General features: G+C 50.6%; 8 protein-coding genes across 8 annotated transcripts; 6 read left to right on the top strand and 2 right to left on the bottom strand.

The window, feature by feature from the left end:
* Positions 1–52: 52 nt before the first annotated feature.
* Positions 53–1,338, top strand: TrAFT101_003957 (uncharacterized protein; the record flags this gene model as incomplete). The annotated part of the gene is made up of 2 exons (XM_066127034.1): positions 53–58; positions 967–1,338. The coding sequence occupies 2 exons, from the start codon at positions 53–55 to the stop codon at positions 1,336–1,338; spliced, it is 378 nt and encodes a 125-aa protein (XP_065983142.1).
* A 1,537-nt stretch (positions 1,339–2,875) lies between these two features.
* Positions 2,876–5,244, top strand: TrAFT101_003958 (uncharacterized protein). Its single transcript, XM_024898811.2, has 5 exons — positions 2,876–3,590; positions 3,760–3,916; positions 3,970–4,127; positions 4,285–4,725; positions 4,795–5,244. Exons 1-5 carry the CDS (start codon positions 3,477–3,479, stop codon positions 5,224–5,226), a joined length of 1,302 nt encoding a protein of 433 aa, XP_024766269.1. The 5' UTR covers positions 2,876–3,476; the 3' UTR covers positions 5,227–5,244.
* A 671-nt stretch (positions 5,245–5,915) lies between these two features.
* Positions 5,916–7,587, bottom strand: TrAFT101_003959 (uncharacterized protein). The gene is made up of 3 exons (XM_024902238.2): positions 6,960–7,587; positions 6,461–6,828; positions 5,916–6,375 (listed from the first exon to the last, which is right to left on the bottom strand). The coding sequence occupies exons 1-3, from the start codon at positions 7,508–7,510 to the stop codon at positions 6,083–6,085; spliced, it is 1,212 nt and encodes a 403-aa protein (XP_024766268.2). The 5' UTR covers positions 7,511–7,587; the 3' UTR covers positions 5,916–6,082.
* Positions 7,588–7,649: 62 nt separating this feature from the next.
* On the top strand, positions 7,650–8,264 carry TrAFT101_003960 (uncharacterized protein). Its single transcript, XM_024907284.2, has 5 exons — positions 7,650–7,704; positions 7,760–7,790; positions 7,849–7,861; positions 7,915–7,984; positions 8,040–8,264. Exons 1-5 carry the CDS (start codon positions 7,693–7,695, stop codon positions 8,187–8,189), a joined length of 276 nt encoding a protein of 91 aa, XP_024766267.1. The 5' UTR covers positions 7,650–7,692; the 3' UTR covers positions 8,190–8,264.
* Positions 8,040–11,279, bottom strand: TrAFT101_003961 (uncharacterized protein). Its single transcript, XM_066127035.1, has one exon. It carries the CDS (start codon positions 11,211–11,213, stop codon positions 8,286–8,288), a length of 2,928 nt encoding a protein of 975 aa, XP_065983143.1. The 5' UTR covers positions 11,214–11,279; the 3' UTR covers positions 8,040–8,285.
* A 157-nt stretch (positions 11,280–11,436) lies between these two features.
* On the top strand, positions 11,437–13,341 carry TrAFT101_003962 (uncharacterized protein). The gene is made up of 2 exons (XM_024902237.2): positions 11,437–11,714; positions 11,776–13,341. Exons 1-2 carry the CDS (start codon positions 11,467–11,469, stop codon positions 13,148–13,150), a joined length of 1,623 nt encoding a protein of 540 aa, XP_024766266.1. The 5' UTR covers positions 11,437–11,466; the 3' UTR covers positions 13,151–13,341.
* A 3,318-nt stretch (positions 13,342–16,659) lies between these two features.
* On the top strand, positions 16,660–17,619 carry TrAFT101_003963 (uncharacterized protein; the record flags this gene model as incomplete). Its single annotated transcript, XM_024909264.2, has 1 exon — positions 16,660–17,619. The coding sequence occupies one exon, from the start codon at positions 16,660–16,662 to the stop codon at positions 17,617–17,619; it is 960 nt and encodes a 319-aa protein (XP_024766265.2).
* A 1,263-nt stretch (positions 17,620–18,882) lies between these two features.
* Positions 18,883–20,232, top strand: TrAFT101_012013 (uncharacterized protein). The gene is made up of 4 exons (XM_024898927.2): positions 18,883–18,971; positions 19,077–19,373; positions 19,472–19,804; positions 19,884–20,232. The coding sequence occupies exons 2-4, from the start codon at positions 19,138–19,140 to the stop codon at positions 20,023–20,025; spliced, it is 711 nt and encodes a 236-aa protein (XP_024766264.1). The 5' UTR covers positions 18,883–18,971; positions 19,077–19,137; the 3' UTR covers positions 20,026–20,232.
* The last annotated feature ends 357 nt before the right edge of the window (positions 20,233–20,589 follow it).

Genomic DNA, 20,589 nt, shown 5'->3' on the forward strand with positions numbered 1-20,589 from the left:
TTCGATGTGAACAGCTCTTCCTAACCGAGAGAGGATCGATATCGCTAGCGCGATGTATGTAGGATAGATACAAGTATAGAATCACTAATATAAGGTGCTTATCTATATCCTAGATCAACTTGAACTCGAGAATCAAGCAAAACCGGGGCAGGCCTTGCCTTCACCAATACTAAAGCTCGGCTTAGACAAACAAGTATTTTTTTTTTCTTTCCAAAGAATCCAGATGCCTAGGGTTGTGGATTTCTAGAAATCGAGTCAAGATTCCAGCTCGACATGTCACAATAGCAAAGCTTGACGCCTCTTGATGAACTGCCTACTCAGGCCCCCTTGATAAGCCCAGTTGTTCTCCATCGAGTCTTTTTTTTCGGTACCTTTCCGAGTCGTGTAAAGCGACAACTCAACTTGTACCCCGGCAGCTGATTCCGCTATTGTGTCTGCTATTGTTGCTGCTATTGTGAAACAATCAACTCCAGCAAGATTAAAAAAAAAAAACGGTTTTTCTGGTCCTTGGGGGTGGGCTAGAGAGGGCGTCAAAGCTTCCACGCCTACTCCGTAGATAATAGTATCTACATAGGTGGGTGCTATCATCTCCATAAATATTCCACAATCCCAAACTAGTCTATGAAGAGCAACAACAATGGGGACAAAAAGACTTTGTCGAAGGGCTTCTTTTTTTTTTTTTTTTTACGACAAAAGACCCCTGTCGCCGATATCCATTCTGCACGTCAGTTTTCGGCCGGAGGGACCCTCCCAGCGGCAACAAGAAAAAAAAGAAAGAAAATGATGTCAGTTCGTCCGAGTTTTTTTTTTTTTTGGCTAGTCAGTGGCGCTTGGGAAGCTTTTCTTCTTACGGCTGCCGTTTTTCGCAAGAGAAGGAAAAAAACGAAGTTTCTTTTTTTTTTACTCTCCCCCTTCTCTGCCGCCACTGCCTTTGGGCGAAACTAAAGACACACACTTTGCTCGCAGCTCGTTCTTTCGCAGCTAGCAGCTGTTAGCCTCGTTTTTGTGCTACAGCTTTGCTCTTCAGACGCTGCCGGCCAGCCCGACGAGTGCCGCCGCAGCGCTGTTGGCAGTGGCAGCTCTTCAGGTCTCTGCGACTTGCTAGTTCGCAGCAGCTACAGAGGCTGGCTGACGCCCCTCTCCGGACCCGCCGGCGTCCAGAAGCGGCATCAGCTTCTCCAGGTCTTGGTCGTGCTGCTTGCATGTCGTATGGATGGAGTGCCGCCGTGCATGTACTGGGGAGGTCGTGGTACTGCAGAGTACAGTGCAGACACTGTAGCAGTGGCATCAGAAGTTAGCAACAGAAGCAAGGAGCAGAAGCAGCAGCAGCAGCAGTAGGAAACAAGAGCACTTGTAGGTACTTGTGCGGTACTGTAGGCCTGGGAGTACATTCTACTGCAGCAACGAATACCTATTCCCTGCTCCAGGCCAAGCTTGCTTATCACCTCTCTTGCCTAAGTAGGAAAGATTGACTTGGCCAGGCAGCTTGCAAAGGGTCTGTAACTGGGTAATACGTACTGTAGCTATCGTGACGAAGAGAAAATGCCAAAAGATTTCCACTCATTCACTCCGTTACGCACCCATTCAGCCAGCTCAGAATAATTCCACACGCGGGCAATAACTTTTTTGCCCTTCCTCTTCCCTTTCCCACTCGGGAGCTCCGCTATTATCTAGCCGCCACCACGCCCACGCCTCTAAAAATGCCCGTATCGCTGTTAGGCCGCATCTGTGCTAGCAGGTATCAGTGACCAGAGCTCCCGGGAAGCTCCCCTTGTTTCGCACCCTTTGCCCCGCCTGTCGGTCAGCTGAAACCCTCGTCCCAGCACTGCAGAGTAGAGTAGAATAGAGTAGAGCAAAGTAGAGCAAAGCGCAGCTGCAGTTTCGTTGCGATGCGATGCGCGAATAGGGCGCTCCGCCAAGGTCCCGAGTCATTGCTTGCCAGAGATGCATTGATTCATTGATCCACGGGTTTGCCACGAGGGCGTGTTGATGATGTTGTGCTTTTTCTCGTCCATGGCGCTTGTGGAAAGCGGCCGGCACCGAGACTTGGACGGAGCCGTCTGTACGGAGCAAAAGACGTGGAGACAGGTACAGAGTACAAGCAGCAGCTCGAGTACCTAGGTATCAATCAAGACAACTGAATGGGAACAGAGAGAAAGACGAGAACGAAGAAGATGGTCATAGAAAGAGAAAGACGATAAAAATAAACTGCGTAATAGACTACCTATGATGGCAGGCAATGCTGCGTCTTGTAATATTGAGCAGCATCCATTGATCCATGCTCTCATGCACAGCAACAGCTCCTGCCAATGCCCTGCGAGCTCCCCCATTGGCCACCCACCCAGCACGCAGGGCATCACAAGGGACCTTCTGGCGCTGCCGCATGTGCATATGCCAGGGAGCTTTGGCACCTTAGTGCGCGAGTACCCCGTAGGATGCGCCAAGTACCCGCTACCTGCCGCTACATGCCCGCCTGGCCTTGTGCCTTGATTGATTCGAGCTCTGCTGTCCACACACATTCCTCCTCGCTTCACACGCCCTCTGGCTCTTGCAAAAAGCTGCTCTTCGGCTTCGGCTGGGCGTCCCCAGTAAAAAACGGCAGCGCCCCCATCCAGTGCTCCAGTGACACGCTGCAGACCTGATCATTTCATCCGGCCGGATGGTACCTCGTCGGACTAGGCTGGGGAGGTGGTAAGCTAGGTACTACCTAGCAGGCAGGTAGCTCTCGACTAAGACGCCTACAGTGCACTGTACGTTCCAGTCCCCTCCCCAGGTCGCCAAACCTTGGCTGAGCTCGTAGCCTGTCTCATCTTCCCATCTCTTCTCTACTCATCTCATCCCACCTCCATCTCTGCTTCGCCACCGCTATCTAGAAGATCCTATACCGTGTAGTGCTCCCCCCGTGCCTCTCCCATCTACACCTGCAGTAGTATTTAAGCTGCATCGTTGCATCTCCTCTCTCTCTCATACACCCTCTTCCGTGTCCAGTGCCGCGGCTACCTGCCGCTCACTCTTGTCGCTTTCGGAAAGCCCACTTTGGCCTGCATACCTACCGTATGGGTACATTGACGACGCCTTGCTTCGAGAAAAGCTTCAAGCTCTCGGCGTAACTTTGGCTGAGGCGCAATCAACTGCTTTCCAGGAACCGCCGGCGGATACCTTTCCTAGCTGCAAGAGCTCGAGCCGAGAGGACAAAGCAAGGCGCTTTTCCCTTCCTTTTCCCTTTGCTCGCTTCGTCTCGCAGCTCTCACTTCATCGTCGTCGTCCTCTTACGCTCTTGTCCTTTGCTCTAGTCTCGATAGACGAGGGCAGCCGACATAGGCGGCGAATCGAGCCTCAGGATATCTTGCTCGCAGTCGCCGCCGTCGAATGAGTCGACTCGACTAGCTGATCGCTCTCATCGACCCAATTGAGCAAGCTGCTAAGCTTCATACCAAAGCCAGGCACTTCGGCCGCTGCATCTGCCGAGGTCCAAAATGCCTCCGAGATCTACCTTGACATCGTCCTTCTCCATCACAGACTCTCAAAATGAGGTTGTCTGTCCGCTCCGAAACCAAGACGGCTCAAGCTGTCGCAAACGATGCATCGGCGTGAGTACTGCTTGATTGTCTTGCTCTGTGTTCCCCTCAGCCTGCGTTGCTTCAGCCCTCGTATTCCTCTCATGCCAAGCTTGCTTCAGCCACTGCCGGCCTCACCGACCCTCCTCAATGCTGCTATGAAATATAAAACATGCCTCTAATGCCGTGCTTCGCCTTGTAGGAAAAGAGATACCGCTCCATGCAGGAGCATATTCGCCGTGCGCATCCTGAGCACTACATCTCCAAGCTCCCCGCCACCGAGGAGAGCTTCCTGCTCATGATTAACACCCCGGCACAAGACCGCCGCCAGGATGGAACGCCAACAACAGCCGCCTCGAGTTGGTTCACTGCCCTTGTTTCTTGTCTATCAGTAGCTAACAACGCGCTCAAGGTTTCCATGACCGCCATTCATTCTATAGGGACGAATCGAGCAATCCCGGGACGCCGCGGCACGGAGACGACCAGCCACTGCCCGGTACCAGCTCCATTCTCGGAACTGCCAGTGCAGCAGCTGCCCTGGCTGATTTGAAGAGGGAATCAGACATGGAGGTAAGTGGCCAATGTCGCAGATGCATGCATCACATGTGCCCCGCGGCCTGCATCTATCGATAGAAGGGTGTCTTATCGGATGTAACTATCGATAATGAGCTGCCCCACGATGTTTTTGAACGAGGGCCGCTAACATGGAGCTTCTCATTGGCGTCAGGGATATTATTCCGACCTGGACGCTCGGCGCAGGCCTAGAAAGTCTATTGAACTGCCGCCCATCAATTTCAACAACATAACGAGCGACCCGTTTTCCAACCGGCCTCGCGAAATTCTGCCTTCCCTTCTGAACGTGTCACCACCCGGGCGATCCTCTACTTTGCCTCCACTCCAACGCCCCTTGGGACCGAGCCGGCCTCGCAAGCAGTCTGTATCAAAGAAGAGTCGAGAATCCCACCACAAGAAGAAGCCCTCACGTGGCTCGGCCGCAGATTGGCTACGGCGTATCCAGAACGAAGAGCGCATCGGGCCCGGCGGCCGCGATAGAAAAGCTCTGTCTGCCGAGCCTTCCGCTGACTATGGCAAACGCTGGGAGGATCTAATTGATGCGGCAGACCAGGCTGCGTCCGCCGCAGGCGACGTGAACGAAGACCGCACTCCGGTAAGCCGCGCTGGCGAGGAGAAAGTTGCTCATCCATATTCCACAGCAGTGTCTCTAACTCTATCAAAGATGCCTCAATCCCCAGTCTCCATCCACCGGTCATCACTGCCTCCCTTTAGCCACCCTCAATTCCACTCCGCCAGCAACAACTACCAAGCTTCTCCCTTGCAGCAAGCTCTGACGCCGCCCTCATACAACCAGGACGTGATTGAACCTTTCCCGTCCGTTGAGAGCGGCGAAAGCGGAGAGAACTTCCACATTGGGTCTCGTGGCCTGCCCGACTCCTCCCCGACCTACAACTCACAAAACATCCAAATCTACTGTGCTGCCTGCCATGGAATTTCCTTACTCAAGAATTCGTATGCGTGCACTGAATGCATCTGTGGACTGTGTTCGAGCTGCGTCGAGGTTCTCATGTCTGAACACGGAGCTCGGAGGAAGTGCCCTCGCTGTGCCACAATCGGTGGCCGGTATAAGCCCTTCCAGCTGGACATCAGATAAATGGTTTGTTGGCGATACACTGAAGCGCATCTTATCTTCTCTCCTATTACTTTGTCGACGCGTGAAAAAAAAAGTCCCATATTTCTGTATTTGTTATATATTCGGCGCCAATATAAACCAGCTGCTGGGAGGCGCACTGGGAAGCATGATACAGGTCTTTCTATTCTATTCTTCTTTCGACTGTGGAGCGAGCTCCCCTGTCGTACATTTTACCAATGTTCTTTGGAAGGTCAACAATCCCTATATCGGTCTTTTCCATTGGAGCTTCTTTGTCAACGGGTACTTTCTTTATCTTTACCTTTTTTTTCTCTCTCTCTAACTTTTGGTTATGGGTATCATTCTTTTTGTTTATGGGTTCATTTAGCTTTCTAAGTTATCTTGTCGGTGTTGATTGGGTTTGCTCCACTTTGTTTTTTTTTTTTGCAGTTGGAAATCAATGGGAGATGTTCTCTCGAGTAACTTGGCTGGGACAGTTGCACGTTATTGCTTTTATGAAATGCGATTACAAGAACTTTCACTTTTGGATGGGGGGCTCGGGCTATGATTTATATGATGGAATCGGTCATTTTGGATGAGAAATGGTTTTCTGGTTTTTAAAAGACAGTCAATAAATGATTATGCTTACATGATATTTGAGATTGGTTGCAATTGTCTTTTTTTTTTTTTTTTTTCTTTTTCTTTTTCTTTTTCCAAATTATTTATATACGCTAAATTTTTTTATTTCGCCCAGTTTTATTCTTGTACTGTCGATATAATTCCCAATTGTCCGTCCTTATTAACTCGTAAGTGATCAATTATGCTCATTTGATTATTACCACCGTTGCTGCTGCAACACAAAGAGCCACACGCTTCCAAGCTATTTGCCCTTCTTGTCCTTCTCCTGCTGCAACAGTATGTTTCTGACAGCAGCTCTCTGGTTCCGGCTGCCACCAAGCTTGGGACCTTTGAGGACATCCGCCGACTGCTGCTGCTGCTTCTGCTGCTGCGTCGCCGCGGGGCGCTTCCTCTTGCGGCGCAGGGCCATCTCGTCGTAGTATTGCTGCCGGAACTGTTCGGCGAGGCGGTCGTCGGCGGAGGGGTCTGCGCCGGGGGCTGAAGAGGAGGCGGCTGCTGACATGGAGGAGGCGGTGGGGACTTCGTAGACATCGACTGTGAGATTTGAAAATCGTTGGTCAGTTATGGGGTTGTAATTTTTATGCGATAAGGGGCGGGAAAAAGGGGAGAAAGAGCTTACGTCGATTTTCGTGGAGGAATTGCTCAACCATGGCATCGCGCGCAATGTCCTCGCTGTTGCGGCGGTTGCGCCCTCGGCGATGAGGAGCAGGTTTGGCAGTGTCGGTGTCGACGCGGCGGCGCTTGTCGTTGTTCATTTGGTGGTCGCGAAGGTTCGTTGTGTCGACTTCGACGAGTTTGCCGTGGCGGGTGGGCTGATCTCGCCACTTATCCGCTGGATTCGATGACGATTTCGCATTGTAATTTTGGAGATCCGTGGAAGATAGAGGAGGGAGCTGCTGCTGCGAGGATGATGATGGTGATGATGATGCGCCTTGGGGTGTGTTGGCGGCGTTGCGACTAGCTAAACGGGATTCTATGTATGCATTCCTGAATGATTAGTCTGGCGCTCTAGAAGGAAAAAAAAAGGAAAAAGACGGGGAAAGATGGAGGAAGAATTTGTTTTTGTGTGTCTCGGTGAGTGAAAGAAAAAAAAAAGGGGGGGAGCCTGGGAGACGTACATGTGTGAGTCGTCCAGGATGGTGAGGAGGCCGGTCTGATGCATGAAGCGGTTCGTGATGCCGCCCACGACGCGATCTTGCGCCGCTGCGACTTCTTTGCCCTGATCTCGTAGGACCAAGGCATGCTCCGAGTCTTCTTCGTCGTGTGCCGACCGTCCTTCTGATCGAAATCCCACGCCTCCCCGACGAGATGCTGCCCGTCGAGCGTTGCGAAGGCGCAGAGCTGCCGCCACGGCGGATTCTTCCGCGGTTTGATCGTCGCCGTCGTCGTTATTTACGTCCATATCGGAATCGCCTTCTGCAGGGTTCTGCGCTTCCGCAGCTGTATCGTCTGCATCTCGTCCCGGATCGACATCTTTCGGATTCGACGACACGCCTGGCATCACCGGCGCAGGAGAGATCGCCGTCGTTGCGCCATTGTTTCCATCATCTTCTTCTTCTGCTGCTGCTGTAGCTCTTTGTCGGTAGGCTTTTCTCTTTTTGCCGGCGCGGAAGCGGATTGGTTCTATGGTTGGGCTGGTTTGCGATGGTTCTGTTTGCATATCATCCATGGTTGTTTGTTTTGTTTGGTTTGTAGAGATAAGAAAAGAAGCTAGGCGGCGAAAGAGGTGACTTCATACTTTGGTTGAGATCCGGCGATTAACCGAGGCTGGTGACGGACTTGGAGCGTCAAGTGAATGATGAAGGCAATTCTATCATGTACAGGATATAAAATCATATTCATTGTGTTGACATGGTAAAAAGAGTAAGATCTTTTCTGAATTTAAATGCTGGATATAATGATCTCATACGAATTACAGGTATATTTCGAGGTTCATGGATTCGTCCAAGGTAATGTCTGGCCAGACTCCCTCTACCCACTTGGCCTCGCTAACATCAACTTCCCAAGGCGTGGGCTTCCGGTATACGAGACTCAATATCCCGCACATTAACTCCCGATATTAATGGATTGCAGCTACTTTACGAGAAAGAAGGCTCATGAGTATGGCGTAACTGGGTGGTGCCGCAACACTATTGATGATACGGTAAGACGGAATTCCTCGCCAAAGGCTCATCCGTAGCTCATGCACTCCTACGCAGGTCGAGGGCGAAGCTCAGGGAGATGACGACATCATGCAAAAGTTCTTCAAGGCCATTGGCCAAGGCCCAAGCCATGCCACAGTCGACAAGGTTGTGACAGAGGACCGTGATGTGGTGGAACGAGATGGTACCTTTGAAGTCCGGCGATAAAATAAGAAGTGCTTTGTAGTAACCCATGCCTTGAAACCCACGCCATGCCTAACAAATATATACAAAATAACCGAATTATACAATTATTTCCAAAGTCTAGAATCCTCTCCCTCGTCTCTTTATTACGGGCTTCCTTACCGCGCCTTGAGTGATAATCTTCTTCTCGTCTGCATTGTCAACCTTTTTCTTAAGCGACCGCTCTGCCTCTGCCTGTTTACGCTCTTCATCAAGACGCTTATCCTCTGCCATCTTTGCTTCAATCTCCATCTTGCGGTTGAATTCTGTCTCAGTGATTCGTTTGTCTCGAATTGAGTAGCCCTTCTCTTTGATGGAGTAAAAGACACCGCCGAGGTCTGCCAACCAATGGGGATCAACAGCTGTAACAGTCGAGACGTATACTTTAGATGTGAGGATGAGTTCGTGATATACAATGTAATCTGGCGGATGGCCAGCGTACAAGGCACTCGTAGGATGCAGCTGGACTCCGAGGTTCGTTCGCAGGTTGGTGTACTCGCCAGACCCCTTATACTTGGCGGCTTGGTGGTAATATCCAGAGCAAATACACTTGCGAATGATATCCCAGTCCATGCCACAGCTAATCAAGTTCATCTTTTGCATCTTTACAATGTCCAGAAGCTGTTCCCGGATTTCCTTGGCTCGCCGGAGAGATTTGGAATGAAGAAAATGCTTGATGCACCATCCATCTGAGAATCCGTTGGCTTTCCATGCTGAATAAACCTGGAGATAGGTAAGATGGTCAGATTCATGAACCCAGAATTTCTCTCGTTGTGCATCGGCCTCGTCTTGTCGCTCCTTTGGCCTATAAAACACGTTTGGAACCGATAGCATGGACACAATCGTAATCATCTCCTCGCTGCAGCCGTACTCTTCCGCAGTAATCAGTAGCTTGGCCAAAGAAGGGTCCATAGGAAATGCGCTCATCTTGCGTCCAAGCTCCGTCAATTCTCCCAAGTTATCTAGAGCTCCTAGAGCCCATAGATCGAACATGGAGGTGGAAATGGTATCCTGCGGAGGTGGATCCATAAAGTCAAAGTCCAGCAAGTCTTTGACACCGAGCGATTTCAGCATCAGCACCGTATTGGCCAAATTGGTCCGCTGGATTTCAGGAATGGTCTGAATGTACAGCTCTTCCTTGAATGCCTTTTCTGTGTAGAGTCGAAATGCTTTTCCTGGTCCAGTACGACCGGCACGACCGGAACGCTGACCTGCATTGGCCTGGGAAATTGGTGTGATTTGAAGCGTGTCCATGCCCATCTTCGGATTGTACACTTTCATTTTCGAGTAACCCGCATCAACCACATATTTGATACCGTCCACAGTCAAACTCGTCTCGGCAATGTTTGTGGCAACGATGCATTTGCGAACTCCTGGAGCTGCCCTGTCGAAAATCTTGGCTTGTAGATCTGCTGGCATTTGGCTGTAAATCGGTAGTATGCTCAACTTTGGAGGGTCGTTTAGGGCGTCTAAGCGCTTCTGTACCAGCTCGCAAGTGATTTCAATATCTTCCTGACCTGTCATGAAAACGAGAATATCACCAGCGTCCATGGACACGTGGATAGCCAACACCTGCTGAACTGCCTGATCAACATAGTCCTCGACGGGAGATCGATGAAACATGACATCGACAGGGAAAGTTCGTCCTGGGATCGTAAACTCAGGGGCACCACCAAAGAAGTCGGAAAATTTCTTTGCGTTCATTGTTGCAGATGTGACAATGAGCTTCAAATCACGCCGCCTTTGCAATATCTTCTTGAATAGTCCCATCAAGATGTCCGTATTTAGCGCTCGCTCGTGCGCTTCATCCATGATGATGCAAGAATACCTATCCAAATCGGGTTCGTTGAGCGACTCACGAAGGAGAATTCCGTCTGTCAAGTACTTGATGACGGTGTCATTGCTGGTACAGTCCTCGAATCGAATTGCGTATCCAACGGTGCTTCCCAGTTTGACCTCCATCTCTTCAGCCACACGCTTGGCAACACTCATGGCAGCGACACGACGTGGTTGTGTGCACCCGATCATTCCAGTCTTCCCGTAGCCGTCCTCATATAGGAACTGGGTGAGCTGTGTTGTTTTCCCCGATCCTGTCTCGCCGATGACAATAATCACCTGATTTTCACGTATCACTCGGAGAAGCTCTTCGCGGACCGCAAACGCAGGCAGGAATTCTCGTTGTTCGCGCAATGACTTGCTCTTGCTGAAATCGCTGGCCCCTTCTGCGTTTTTGATGTGTTCACTGAATTTGTTCCCCTTACGTTCAGTTTTTTCCATATCCTCCTCAGCAGCTATTGGCAGAGCGCTATCTCCATCTTCTTCTTTAGCTCCCATGATATTTCCGAGAGCTGTGCCGGTAATGCTTGTTGCTTCATGCGCCTGTTTCTGCCGCTCTCTCTGCTGGCGAGATTCTTTGACTACCCTGCTCCCCTTCCGACTGAAGACAGCCATGTCGCTTTGGTAGTCCCTAACGGCTGGAACGGGCTCAAGTTGTTTGGTGAAAATCGTCTTTCCGTCCAAGAATGGCGGCCGTAAATCGTGAACAAGTAGATGAACTCGTGTCGTTTCCTCGTCGTCAAAGTCGGCGGCTAGATCTCGTCGCTGTGCTACGCCAGATACAAGCATACGGTTCGTCTCCCAGGCATCGTTTTCTCTCCTTCTCTGTTCCTGTCGGGCGTCATATCGGCTGGTCATCTTCTCGGCCTTGGCCGACTCCTGTTGTTGACTCTCCCATGCCGAAAGGTCATAAGACGCGAAGGGATTATAGGACTCATCGCCGAATGTATGACCTCCAAATTCGTCGCCACCGTACCAATCGCGATCCAGCGCTAAAGAATCCTCATCTGTTGGTTGCGGCTGGTTGGAATCTCGAGGAGGCGTCGGGGCATATCGAGACTGGCCGCGCGGTGTAGAGCTTCGGGATCCATCTTGGTACCTCCCCTTGGATCTGGAGAACTCGAGCTTCCTCCTTTTGGGATTAAACCCATCGTATTCTGCCTCTGACACCATAATTCGAATATGCCGATTCTTGCAAAATACGGCTGCGAGGCGGTGATGCGCCAAGTAGCTACGCGACTTGCGAAATGATGGTTAGATCATTAAGGCGAAGTTTCCCCGAATGCGCTGGGGAGCTACTGAAGAAGCTTATCGATAAACCCCACCATGGAAATTTTTGGGCAAAAAAGTTTAGAAAAGGTTCATGCAGAGATTCAGTCCCCAGTTACACTGCAAAAGACTTCAAGATACCCCAGACATTCGCAAAATGTCTTCTATGATAACTGCTGCCCAGTGGGTGCCTCGCGGCTTTGCGGCGCAATTCCCCCAAGTTTACAAGCTTGACGAGTCCGAATTCGATAGAATAGCTGCATTGGCCAAGCTGCAGCTTGACGATGCAGAGGAGGACTTGAAGGAAGCGCAAGAGGAAGGCGAAGATGCAGAGGAAGGGGATGCAAACAACGACGAGGAAATGGGAGGAGAAGATAAAGAAAACAAGGCTGAAGCTACAGCCAAGTATGTATACTTGGGCATTGGTTAAATAGTACGGCCCTTTTTTGCTGACAACTTAACTCAGGTTCGATGATGATGATCTGAAAGAGTACGACCTAGAACATTACGACGATGACGATGACGACGACAATGCGCCCGCTGCCAACGGAAGCATGGGCATGTTTGGAAATGTCAAATCGCTGGCATATTATGAATCGAACAAGGAAGACCCTTACATCACATTACAAGATGACGAGGAGGACGAGGAAAGGGAGGATCTCCAGGTCCTGGCAACTGACAACCTGATTCTGTCTGCAAAGGTTGAAGACGAATTGGCGCATCTGGAGGTCTACGTCTACGAGGATGAAAGCGACAACCTCTACGTCCACCACGACATTATGCTGCCGGCAATCCCTCTCTGTGTAGAGTGGCTAGACATCCCCGTCAGTAACTCGGGAAACGCACCCAGAGATGGCAAGGGCAACTTTGTCGCCGTTGGCACCATGGACCCGGATATTGAGATTTGGGACCTTGACACGGTCGATTGCATGTATCCAAATGCCATCCTCGGCCAGGGCGCAAACCCCGAGTCTGGCGAGAAGAAGAAGAAAAAGAAGAAGAAGGCCAAGGCAAATGACGAGTACCACGTGGATGCCGTCCTGTCTCTCGCCGCCAACCGCCAGCACCGAAATCTGTTGGCTTCCGCCTCCGCAGACAAGACTATCAAACTCTGGGATCTCAACACAACCAAGTGTGCCAAGTCATATTCGTACCACACCGACAAAGTGTGCTCACTCGCCTGGCACACCGCCGAGCCTACTGTGCTACTCAGTGGAAGTTATGACCGGACCGTTGTGGCCGCCGATATGAGAGCCCCAGACGCAAAGGTCCCTCGATGGGGTGTCGAGAGCGATGTCGAGAACATCCGATGGGACCCGCACGACCAGAACTACTTTTATGTCTCGACAGAAAACGGTGTCATTCACTATCACGATATTCGCAATGCCCCATCAACCCCGGAAGCAACCAAGGCGGTTTGGACCCTGCAGGCACACGACGAATCTGTGTCGTCATTTGACATCAACAGCGTCATTCCCGGATTCATGGCCACCGGATCGACCGACAAGACGGTTAAGCTGTGGAACATTCAGGCTACGGGCCCTTCACTGGTGGTCTCTCGTAACCTCGATGTGGGCAAGGTGTTTGCTACCTCTTTTGCTCCCGATCCCGAGGTCGCTTTCCGACTGGCAGTGGCGGGCAGCTCCGGCAGCATGCATGTCTGGGATACCAGCACCAACCCCGGTGTCCGAAGTGCTTTTGGACAGCGCGTCCCTGCTTTGAAGGAGGGCGTCAGTGAAGATCGACTAGTCGGCGTCATGAATGACGAGAGCAGCTCGAGCGAGGATGAGGGAGAAGGAGAGAATAATGAGGAGGGCGGCGACTCCATGGATGAGGATTAACCAAGACGCTTAATGCAGCCCCCGGGATGTTGGTGAGATTCTGTATATCTGGAACGTGGCGTTGTTTTTAGTAGTGTAACCATTGATGCCGTCTTGGAACGATCAATGCTGTTTGCTATATGATGTGAATAGAGGGATTTTATAGGCATTTGGGACTTGAATAGACTTGTCGGAGCCAGGAAGAAGACTCTGGTATTGCGAAATATGTGGTAACCCATCTACTTTGAGTAAGAGTCCAACTCATGTCATCTACAGTGACAGCTAAAAAATCGAGATGGAATAATAACATCGTCGTCACTCCCTTGTACTCTATCTCAAAGCCTAACGGCATTTCAAACATCATGGGGGTCTAAGCCTGGCAGCTGAAACAACTAGAACATAATGCTTCAACCTCCCTGTGAAGCCAATTGCCTGGGTAGAGGCCCTGGCTACGACACCGGCACTTGTGCCGAGCCATGACACGCACGCGTATGCGGCATGTGGCTTCGCTACGTTCTTTTTTTTTTCTCTTCTTCTATTTTTATCTCTATTTCTGTATCAGCAAGAACCCGTACTGTATGGAGCGTCCTTTGGTCTCGTCGGAAAGGCCCATTTTTCAACACAATCGGGAGGGGGGAGGCCATTGAGTTTGTGCCTGGACCAGTGGCGTCGGCTAGTTTGCTGCTGTTCCTGTGGCTGATCGACCGTTGGCGTCGGTGCGATGAGAACTAGAGTATGGGTCATTTTGAAGATTTTTTTCTTCTTTTTTTTTTTTTTCCTTTTTTCTCTTTGGTTGTATCCCCCTTTCCTGCTCCTCCTTGGGCGGAGCAATTGTGCCTGAGATGGCGTTTGCGTTATGGATAAAGTGCAAAAAAAGTACCGAGTACATTTGTAACATCAACCGGCAGAAGAAGCCTGCTGTAAGCACAGCACCGCGCATCATCGGCGCACTTTCATCCCTTCCCCGGTAGTGTCGGGTAAAACGGGGCCCAAGAGGAAAGATCAGCGCCCAACGCCCTTTGGACATGTGCGCTTCTCTCGCTTCCTCTATTGAGCGCTGCATAAGCATGTTTCGCGATCTCTGTCCCTGGCAGGGGTTTTGCTTCTGAGAAGACATGCGCTGCGGTGCCGTGCTGCTAAAAAAAGGGCCCTGAAACATGGCGGTACAAGGGGACCGGTCCAATCAGGCGGCCCGGGCTCTCCAGTTTTTGGCACAGGTTTGCAAGATCGGCCTGTCTTGTCGCCGGGGGTTGCGATTGGCTGGCTTTGCAAACCTGGTTTCTAACGTGGCCAGCTGTGCTGCAAGGCATTGATTGTGGTTTTGAACAGCAGACGCAGGTACTGCTGGCGCTGCATGCACAGAAGGCCGGTACAGAGTACATGCAGGTCTATGGAGCAGTGCTAGCAGAGAAGCAGCAGAGCAAACACGCAATGCGAGATTTTGAGAAAATTTTATTTCCGCCCCCATTGGAGCTCTCGAGTCGTGGGACAATGGCGAGCAATAGCAAGAGCAGGCACTAATCGGAGAAATTTGTTGGGTGGCCACGGCCAGTGCCGCACAGTACAAGCATCCAAACCTTCGTAGCGGCGTCAATCCTACCTCGAGGTCCAAGTACTTTATACAAGTTGGGCCAACATGGATGCACAGCTGCAGTTTAGGGCTGTTTTACAGTGGCTGCAGTGAGCAGAGGTGGCGCCGGCCTGACAATGGATGCTTCATCAAAGCTTGCATGTAAAAACATGCTGTGCATCCCGTCATCTAATGCCACGTTTGACTGCATTTGAGGCGAGATGCCAACAGCAGTTTGTGATTGTGACTACTATCGGTATTTCCTCCATACAGGCAATCAAGTACCCCGCACGCAAACACCTACACAGCAGCTTGGCAACTGTCAAAAACGCACAGAGCAGTCAGCATATCAAGTCAACAATAGAAAATGGCCTGCGGCCAACAGCAAAGAAAATGAGACTGGCAGCAGAAGAGAGGAGAAACGCCAAAAATTAGCAGCTCGCTAGGCAGCTAAAAGGCCCCGGCTCTAGTGGACGGCCTCCCTCACTATTGGCTGCAATGGCGCTTCACGGCACCATCCTTCATTCTGCACCCGCCCAAACAGGCTTGGCCCCGGAGCCTAGTCCAGGGGCCTGAAGCCTCCATCTGCCCCAAACAGCCTGATGGGGGCGCGCATTTGGCACCGGGGGCCGAGCTGGCTGCAGCTGGCCAATGAGGCCGGGGGCGCTGCGATGGGGGCATGAGCATGGGAACATGGGAGCCAAGCACGATTTGGGGCCAGGGATCATGCGGGAAATGCCACGCCGCCTGGCTCGCGATGGCGATTTCGTTGCTCCATCCCACTGTAACTTAGTCTATCCGTCTCTATTTTTTTTTTGTTTCTTCCCCTTCTTCTTCCAATCCCGCGTGCGCGACTGCTCTCCCGCTTCGCCTCTTCTCCTTCTCTTCTCTCGGTTCCTGCTGAAGAAGGGCTGCGTTGCGTGAAGGCTGTCTTCCAGACACTTGGCCGCGGCTATTCACTTCTCTCCTGTATATATCCCTATATACTTTTTTTTTTCGAGCACGCATCTCGGCATTTACGCCTCTGCGCTGTTCTGTTTCACTCTCCTTTTCTCCCAGAGAATCAAGGCACATCTGCCGTTACTAGCTCTGCGACACATCAGTTAAAACAACTCGGCATTTTGATTCCTCGCACTTTGAACATCATAAACGTTGACCGTTTGATTCCCGCAGCCTCGTCCAACAGGCTTGTTTTCTTCTCTCATTCCTCCCTCTCTCACTTTTCTCTCTCTTAGTTTCGCTGGTGTCGCCCGAGACAATCTTCGCTTGCGTCCAAGACACAGCAACGAAACAGGACTGGACTCCGCCTTTCTTTGAACACACGTGTGACGACAGAAAACTGTCACAAGCCGTCGCGACAAGAGTCGAATCCGACAGCCACAAACTCTGTGCGCCAAGTACATGTACTCTTGCAGCCAACACACATAACCACATACCACGCAATCTCAATCTCCAACAGTCACCTGGCGTGAACCACAGTTGCTCTCTTTCTTTCCGCCTCTCTCTCTTTTTCTTTTTCTTATTCTCTTACTTCTTTTTCTGCCCCTCCGGCATCCATCTTCATCCACACAAGCGCAGATCAGCTGTCGTGAATTCCCAAAAGTCACCTTCCGACTTGAGCTTGGATTCACATCGACGCCGCAGCTCCACCACAGGCACAGCACCCGCACAAGGCCCCTGTGCAACGTTCCCAGCCGTTTGCATACATCATCGGCCCAGCTCTCTGAAATAGTGAGCGCTGGTCACACGGCGTCATAGTCAACTGCCATATCGGGCTGTAGACTTCTCATCATCGCTCACCTCATTCTTCACCACTCGAGCGGCTGCCTCATTCGCCTGCGGTGGCCACAAGAGTCATACAGCGTGATACCATCTCACTCTTGTTCTTGTTCTTATTTGAATCTGCTTGTCCCTCCCAACGTCAACAGCACATTTCTTCAACCTAGCAACCACTGCCACAATGTCGCTATCACGGGCTTTCACTACGCGCAAGCTCAAGATCGGCTCTGATGCCGACGGCAAAAGTCCCCAGCGCTCGCACACTCTTCGCCACAAGATCTCGGCTCCTGTCCAGCTTGTTCACACAACCAACATGCTCTCTTACAACGCGCCTGATCTGCCTCGAGTACCTGGACGCACCAACTCTTCGAAATCTCTAACCGATTCCGACAGCGTCGAAACCACCGAGTCGACCCCGCCAACCAGCCCGGACATTGCCCAGGGAGAGCGCTCGCCTTCTCCCAAGCCGAATCACCTCTCGGGATACTTCAAGCCCGCAAATGCGAAACCCGTCGTCCCAGCCCCGGCTGAGCCTGAGCCAACTCCCGCTCCAATGATTCCCCAGCGCTCTCCCACTCACACCAAGAAGAACTCGGTCGATGCCGTCGCCAGGTCACGATCCATCACGCGCATCTCTAGAGACTCGGAATTGTCCGCTGCGTCCAGGAGTCTTCAGGCCTTCTCTTCCCGTTCTCCGTCTGTATCAACCAACTCTTCGGCACCCTCTTCAGCACATTCGTCAATGCACTCTTCGGCGCATAATTCATCCATCTCGAGCCGCCTTGCGAAACAGCCTCTAGCTCCTGCTTTTCCTCTGGCCTCCGCGGCCACTACGGTTTCTGCAGCTCATGCAGCTCCTGCAGCCTCGTCTGTGCAACCTTCTAATGCAGCGAGGCACCACGTCGCCAAGGATTCAAATCCTTTTGGAGCAGAGCTGGCGCAAGTGACGGAGCTAGCGGAGGAATTTAGCTCCAGAAGCCAACGGGAGCAAATGGAGGAGGACGTGGAATATATCCGCTCCAAGGGCCTCGTCAAGCTGCGTCCCGACGACTATCTCAGCATGGTTCAAAGCCTGTCATCCATCTTCTTCTCCGAGTCTAGTCACCCGGCTCCCAAAGCTGCGGCACCACTCTGGATTTAACCCTACACAAATTACGAAAGAACCAAAGAAAAAACAAAAACACGAAAAAAAAAGAGCTGCCATGTCACTGTACATACCGAAATTGTTTGGATATATACTCTGTACTGCTATGGGCAAAAGCGCTCCAGCCGTGACGACTACCATCACCATTCTACTTCTTCTTCTTCACCATTTTTCTTCTTACTTTCTTATTTTGTTGACATGGATGGGAACGATGTGGGGTCTAGAACATTAACATTACTAGGTACTTGGATTGGCTGTTTGCTATACCTGAAACAGGAGAAGAGGTGGCGTTAAATAACGGATGGGAAATGCTTCTTAACTGAGGCGTCTTTTTATATAATTTCTTTTATTTTTCACTATTTATGATGTGAATACTACATCAGTCACAAGCCACTGCACATATTATGTTTTGATGAAATTTCATTTCCTTACCATGTACTCCCCCTGCCTCACAACTCAGTGATTGATTGATGTATTCACAGAATTTTGTACTTGAGCTTGCTTAGACATATGACCATCATCATCAGATATTACAATGAAATAACGCGACTGCCGCATTGGGCAGGATATGCATTCTGTCAGATGGCCCCAACGATCGTCTGTCTCTCTGGGCACATCAGCTGTAAGATCCCACAAAGAGCGGATGGGCGCCGGTAAGCGGGAGATTGACGATCCCTGCGAATGTTTCAACTGCGCCCCACGGATACTTTGGCCAATCACGCGATGGACTGCGGCTGATTGTTTCAAGGCCAGGGTGTTGGTTGCCCGCTTGCCGTGAGTGGTTCGAATGCTTGTACTGCGCTGAAATTGATGGAATCGGGTTCACGGAACGGCTCTATGAAAAAGAGATTGGATTTGAGGCATGGGCTGGGAGACTGGCAGGGTTCTGAAATTGCTGTATACATAGGAAGCGTGAACATGTGGTTGATGAAGCTAGGGCCACCTGTTTGGCATGATGAGCTGTTCTGTGCATGGACAGATTACATGGAAGAGTTGTCATGTACCTGCTGTCTATTGAGATTACTCAAGACTTGAACATGCAAATTGGTGTGATTGCTGTTCCAAGTCATTCAACTACTAGAAATGCTACCGTGATTCACCATCAAGTAAAAGAAAAGGTTATTATACAGACGCTGCTCTTTCTCTGTTCGCTGCCGTCATGTCAACTTGCGTATGTAATCACGTGGGGCAATTGGCGGCACCCACTTGTTGAGAAATGTTCTGAGCGATACCTGCTATTCAAGCTGAATGGAGCTCGTATTGCTGTTGAAAAATTGAACAAGATCGAGTCTCTATATACTCTCATGACTGGGAGACTTTTCCTGTTTCATGTTCCATTTGTATAGCGGGTAAGACCACCTTGGCACTTTTCCATTTTTTTTATTCTTCTTTACCACTCGACATGGGGTAGCGTTTTCGTTTACCGGTAAGCATATGAGCTGAAGTATTACCAGATTTCACTACTTATTACTATAAACCTCATATTGAGGCAAGAAGAAGAAGAAAGACATCGTCATGGCGGGTTCAGATAATGCCCCCGATTCCTTCATCAGCAAGGAGGACGGGCTCAATTACTGGGAGGGTGTTAGCGCTGATATCGACGGCATGCTTGGAGGCATTCCATCCGTCAAGGGCTTCTCTGGTATCTTAAAGAGCGATCTCCAAGGCTCACGGACGTTTCTGGCCAAGCTGGGCGTTGGAGCAAAGCAAGGGCGGCAGAAGTTGGCCACGGCTTTGGAGGGTGGTGCCGGGTTAGTAGCATCCATCTGGCTGGGGATATTGCAAGCCCTGAGCACTGATGATTAACGAGTGCTGATCTTTGATGACTGACTCTCTTCCTTGTATGCAGAATCGGAAGGGTTACCGAAGGGCTGCTGATCCCATTAGCCGACGAGGTCGATGTCATTGAGCCCGTGGCCAAATTCACCGCCGGGCTGCAAGGCAAAGAGGGCGTTCGTAACGTCTACAATCATGGTTTGCAGGACTGGGAGCCTGTCGAGGGGCTCAAGTACGATCTTATCTGGACGCAGTGGTGCGTGGGCCACTTGACGGATTCGCAGCTGGTGGAGTACCTGAGAAGATGCCAGGTTGCGCTGAATCCGGGGGCCATGATTGTGTTGAAGGAGAATTTGAGCACATCGGGCCGTGATGTCTTTGATGAGCTGGATAGCAGTGTGACAAGGTGGGTTCACTCTCTCTCTCTCTGATATTCAATTGTCCGATGTTTCCTTTATGAGCTGACGAAGAGCCAAAAAAAAAAGGGAGGATGCCAAGTTTAGACAGATTTTTGAGGAAGCGGGACTGCAGCTTGTCAAGTCGGAGCTGCAGAGGGGATTTCCTGAGACGCCGCAGATGACGCTCCTCCCGGTGAGGATGTATGCTTTGAAGCCAAAAGCTGTGTAAGATGAAGGGCTTTTTGTTTTTTTCTTCTTGTTCCTGCGAGTGATTGGGATTTTTACGGATTGGGAATGTTGAAGGGGTTAGGGAAAAGTTATGATGCATCGTAAAAAAACAACGGTGGAGGGAAGAGCTTCGAAGCTAGTTGAGCTTGAGGTTGCTGGAGTTTTGTAGATACCCTTAAATTCAAGTGCTGTGTTGCAAAGATTCGGTCAACGTAGAATTGTTTGTATCGAAATGACACATGATATGCTGTGATGATGTGTATTTGGTTGGATTTAACAGCTGCCAATTGACATGGCTAGACTTTGGGCGATGTTACACCATTGGCTTTTGGCAACTACCCGTATATGTATATGTAGGTCAACTTTTTACCATCTCTTCGTGTATAAACTCAATTGATCGAACTTAATGAGCCCTTGTTCATTAATTCTCCAATCGAGACTTTTATCATGACATCCCCTACCATCTACAAAGCTGACATGGAAAGACGGAAGCTCGTACCAGCAGCCATTTAGCGCCAGCGCTCCACCGCCAACCTCTCTCACATCTCACCTTTATATCAATCTT

The sequence above is a fragment of the Trichoderma asperellum genome, chromosome 2, assembly GCF_020647865.1.
Source record: "Trichoderma asperellum chromosome 2, complete sequence".
In the NCBI taxonomy this organism is placed as follows: domain Eukaryota; kingdom Fungi; phylum Ascomycota; class Sordariomycetes; order Hypocreales; family Hypocreaceae; genus Trichoderma; species Trichoderma asperellum.